Genomic DNA, 4,923 nt, shown 5'->3' with positions numbered 1-4,923 from the left:
GTAAATCACCCCTTTCTCTTCTCTGTTCCAGTGTTGACAGATATAGTTTCTCCAATTTTTGTTCATATGTCAGATTTGCCAGTGTAGGTGCCATTTTTGTCGCTGCTCTTTGGATTCTTTCTAATTTTCTTATCTGCTTTGTGCTGGGTGCCCACAATGTTGCGTCATATTCTAGTTTAGGTCTTATCAGTGTAACCACTATTTTTTTTAACCATCTCCTCATCTATGTAGTTGAAGGCCACTTTCATTGTTCTTAGCAAGTTAAAAGTCTCTCCAAATAATTTGTTGTTGACGTGTTTGTCAGGTGTCAAGTCGCTTGAGATGATTACTCCTAGGTCCCTTTCTGAATTGACTTTTTTGACTTCTTTGTTTCCAATTTTGTATTGACCTGATACTCTATTTTTGCTTTTTCCAAATTCTATTATGCTACATTTATTGATGTTGAAGCTCATCTCATATTTCTGACTCCATTTCCATATTTTGTTTAGGTCATCTTGCAGCGATCTGCAATCTTCTTCCATTTTTACTCTCTTGAATAATTTGGCATAGTCAGCAAAGAAGTTCATGTAACAATTTACTCCCTCATCCATAACATTTATTTATATGGCAAACATTAAACGAGCCAATACAGACCCTTGCGGGACGCCACTTTTCACATCTTCCCATTTCCAATTTTTGTCTCTAAGTACCACTCTCATTTTTCTTCCAGTTAAGAAGTCCTTCATCCATTCTAGCAGCTTACCCTGTATTCCTCCCATTATTACAATTTTTCTTATTAATTTTTTATGTGGTACCTTATCGAACGCCTTCTGCAAATCCAAGAAGGTGCAATCTACCCAGCCATCTCTTTCTTGTATTATTTCAATCTCAAGTAAAAGCAAATTGGTTTGTGGTATACAATCTTCCACTTTTAAAGCCAAATTCTTTAGGGTTTATTATTTTATTTTCTAACAAGTGTTTGGTCCATTTATTTCTGATGAATTTTTCACATATTTTTGCTACTGTGCTTGTAAGGGAAACCAGTCTGAAATTTGTAGGATCTTCCCTATTTCCTCCTTTGTATGGTATGGTATGATATTTAGGCCAGTGGCCAGGCACTGGGACCGAGGAGGTCATTCAGCGCCGTCATGACTGAATGGCGAGGAGTGGGTAAAAGATTAAAATTTGATAAAATATAAAATCATTAAATTTGGTTAAAAAATAAATAGATAAAAAGTAGAAGTAAATAAAATTGTTTTGATAGAGATCTAAATTTAATTGAAAAGATTTTTCTTTTAAAAATCCAAAAAGTTGATCAATATCAGCTTCTTCACCCAAAATCTCTTTGAGAGATTTTGAGTGAAGATTGTACTTCGTCTTTATATTTAAAAACTTTGGGCAGTGCACCAGAATGTGCTCAACTGACATCAAAGTGCCACAATGAGCACACTCGAGTGCACCGCCGCTATCCAGGATGAATTTATGGGTTAGGCGGGTGTGTCCAATCCTTAATCTGGTTAAAATAACCTGCTTTTTGCGGTTCAAGTTAAAGTCAGAGACCCATGGATTTATGGAATTTCTAATATTTTTATATTTCTTATTAGCTAAAACTGGGGAAGACCATTGCTCTTGCCATTTGTTTAAAATATGGGATTTTATTCTTTTCATGTCAGAATGTGGTATCTTGGTATTTGGCATTGTGCAGCTTCCTTTGCTTCCTTGTCAGCTAGTTCATTACTGTGGATTCCCACATGTGATGGAACCCAGCAGAAATGAACCTCTTTGTGTCGGCAGGAATATGAAATAGCCACTCCTGAGCTTTTTGTATTAAAGGGTGAAAGCTATTAAAACAGCTAATACTGTCCAATACACTCTTTGAGTCACAATAAATTACAAATGCATCTCCTTTGCTTTCATGTATTACTTTTAAAGCATGATTAATTGCTGTTATTTCTGCAGTAAATATGGAGGCCGAATCAGGAAGTTTAGATGAGTATGATGTGTCATCATGGATGACAGCATATCCAACTCCATTATTCGATTTGGATCCATCAGTATAAATCTTTGTGTGTTCTTTATGTATTTTATCATGTTCTAAAAATATAGACTTCACCTGCTCAATGGAAGTGTTCCTTTTGGTTACCTCTATAGAGCATTTTGATATTTCAGGGGTAATCCAAGGGGGAATATGTGTATGGCCCACTTGAAAAACGTTCTGGGTCTTGATAGATATATCTTCTACTTGTTCATTCATTCTGACTTGAAGGGGTTTTGAAGATCTAGAACCTTTAAAATCGTCACCATTTACATTTTTGATAATATCAAAGGCAGGGTTTTTACGGTCGGTCTTGATCTTAAATAAAAGTCTCAGTCCTAGTTCCTCTCTATGAAGGTCAAGTGGCAGTTCACCAGAATCTACATAAATGCTTTCTACTGGTGATGTTCTAAATGCCCCTGAGCATATTCTAAGGCTCATATTATGAACTGTGTCAAGTTCCTTCAGTCTAGTTTTGCAAGTGGAGGAATAAATTTGACAACCATAATCAATTTTGGATTGGCAAAGAGTATTGTATAACATTAACAGTGATCTTTTATCTGCTCCCCAAATAAAGCTAGGTATAACTTTCAAGATGTTCAATGATTTCCTGGCTTTTGTCTTCAGGGTATCAATATGGCTGGTCCAAGTCAATTTTGAGTCAAAAATCATGCCAAGAAATTTTACCTCTTCTTCATATGGTAAAATGGTTCCATTTAGATTTAAGGTTGGAATTACTTCTCTTCATCTACGTCGAGTAAAACGTATAGCAGTGGTTTTTATGGTTGAGATTTTAAAGCCCCATGAGTCAGCCCATCTACTAACAGCATTAATTGAATTTTGTAAATGCTTGCAGGCTGAAATAGCATTATAGCTTGTACAATAAATTGCCAAGTCATCCACAAAAAGGGAGCTCTTTACAGGTGATGCAATTTCTTCTAAGATATTATTTATTGCCACAGCAAAACAAGTGACACTCGAAACACTTCCTTGGGGGACACCCTCCTTCTGAATAAATGGTTTTGAGAGACTATTGCCAACTCTAACCTTTAATAATCTATCAGATAAAAATGAGTTAATGAATCTCGGCATATTACCTCGGATGCCTATTTTATTTAGTTGTTGGATAATTTCAAATCTCCAAGTTGTGTCATAGGCTTTCTTGAGATCAAAGAAAACACCTGTTTTGAGAATCCTTGTTGGATTTGGTTGGATAGTCTCAGCAGTGGGTCCAGCGTGGATCTGTTCTTACGGAAACCAAACTGGTAGGGTGAAAGTTTGTTTTCAGATTCTAAGTACCAAACAAGTCTGGTATTTATCATCTTTTCCATTAACTTGCAGACACAACTGGTTAAGGCTATGGGGCTGTAGCTAGATGGATCAAAAGGATTCTTATTGGGCTTTTTGATAGGTATTATAATGGCAGTTTTCCAGGTTTTAGGTAATATACCTGTCTCCCAGGTTCTGTTGATGATTTTTAAAAGAAAGGTCTTAGCATTTTCTGGGAGATTCTTGATCATTTCGTATAATATTGTGTCTTCACCAGGGGTTGTAGTTTTTGAGCAGGAAAGAGCTTCTTTAAATTCTTGTAGGGAGAATTTTATGTTATAGATTTCTCTGCTATTTGAGTTTAGATCCAGAGAAATCTGGGCATTTTGAATTTTCTGAGATTCGGGTGAGTGATTTTCTGGACTAAAAATTTTGGAGAAGTATTCACCTAAATTTTCTGCAATGTCATATGGATCTGTAATGAGAGTGTTATTTATTTTAAGCATAGGTAGAGGTGAGGGAACGAACTTGCTACTAAGTTTTCGCACTTTTCTCCATACTACGCTCAAAGGGGTTTTAGAGTTCATTCCATTTATGTAGTGAAGCCATGATTCTCGCTTTGATTTCTTGAAGTGTTTGCGCTGCTTAGCAAAAGCATGTTTATATATAATCTTGCTCTGTGTTGAACCGCTATTTTTGTATTGTCGGTAACATTTTCGGGTTATCTTTCCCAGTACTCCACAGGTTTTGTTCCACCATGGAACTGTAGGTCTACTGGGTTTCCCTTTAGTTTTTGGAATAGCAATCTCAGCACTTTTTAAGATTGCTTCAGTAAGAAATTTATATGTTTCTATATGACTGTCAAAAGTTTCAAAATCTTGATCTAAAATTACATTATTTTTATATATATTCCAGTCAGCTTCCTGAACCTTCCATTTAGGGGGACATTCTGTTGGGGTATTTTTGACATACTTGAGATGGATGGGGAAGTGGTCACTTCCATTAAGATACTCATTGACAGACCATATAAAATCGAGATGGATGGAGGATGAACATATACTTAGATCTATGGCACTGGTTGTATTATTGTGAGTGTTATGGTAAGTCATGGATCCATCATTATACAAGGTGATAGGATTATTGTCAATAAACTTCTCAATTAATTTCCCCTCAGCATTTAATATGCTACCTCCCCAGAGAGGATTATGAGAGTTGAAGTCACCAAGCAAAAATGGGCTTGGGAGCTGGTTAGTTGTCTTGTATGTCATGTTCTGTGAAGCCACATTTAGGTGGAAGATAAAGAGAGCATATGATAATCTTTTTATCTAGTATAGTTTCAGCAGCCACAGCTTGCAGAGATGTCACAAGATTTAAGACTTGTATTGATTTATGAATTATTATTGCTGCTCCACCATGGGCAATATCTCCTGGAGGAGGAGGCGAATGGTATATAGAGTAGTTTAATCCAGGATTATACGGGTTATTGCCTATCTTTGTCTCCTGTAAACAAATTATTCCTGGATTAAAATCATGTAGTATGATCTTTAGCTGTTCAGATCTGGCTCTTATTCCTTTGCAGTTCCAATGTAGGATATCTTTGAATTTGGAATAGGTTATTTTTTCCCTCTGACAGACGTACT

The 4,923-nt window shown here is 36.1% G+C and overlaps 1 protein-coding gene across 1 annotated transcript; it reads right to left on the bottom strand.

The window, feature by feature from the left end:
• Positions 1-1,705: 1,705 nt before the first annotated feature.
• On the bottom strand, positions 1,706-2,686 carry LOC143026881 (uncharacterized). The gene has a single exon (XM_076187664.1). The coding sequence runs from the start codon at positions 2,684-2,686 to the stop codon at positions 1,706-1,708; it is 981 nt and encodes a 326-aa protein (XP_076043779.1).
• Between the last annotated feature and the right edge of the window lie 2,237 nt (positions 2,687-4,923).

Source organism: Oratosquilla oratoria, chromosome 7 (genome assembly GCF_046742065.1).
Source record: "Oratosquilla oratoria isolate Oo_2021 chromosome 7, ASM4674206v1, whole genome shotgun sequence".
Lineage (NCBI taxonomy): Eukaryota > Metazoa > Arthropoda > Malacostraca > Stomatopoda > Squillidae > Oratosquilla > Oratosquilla oratoria.
Note: the sequence above shows the minus strand (reverse complement) of the source record. Positions and strands in the feature narration are given on the sequence as shown.

What these genes read in the sequence shown, in the direction of transcription:
- LOC143026881 (XM_076187664.1), bottom strand. Translation starts at nt 2,686, where the DNA reads ATGATTTTTGACTCAAAATTGACTTGGACCAGCCATATTGATACCCTG.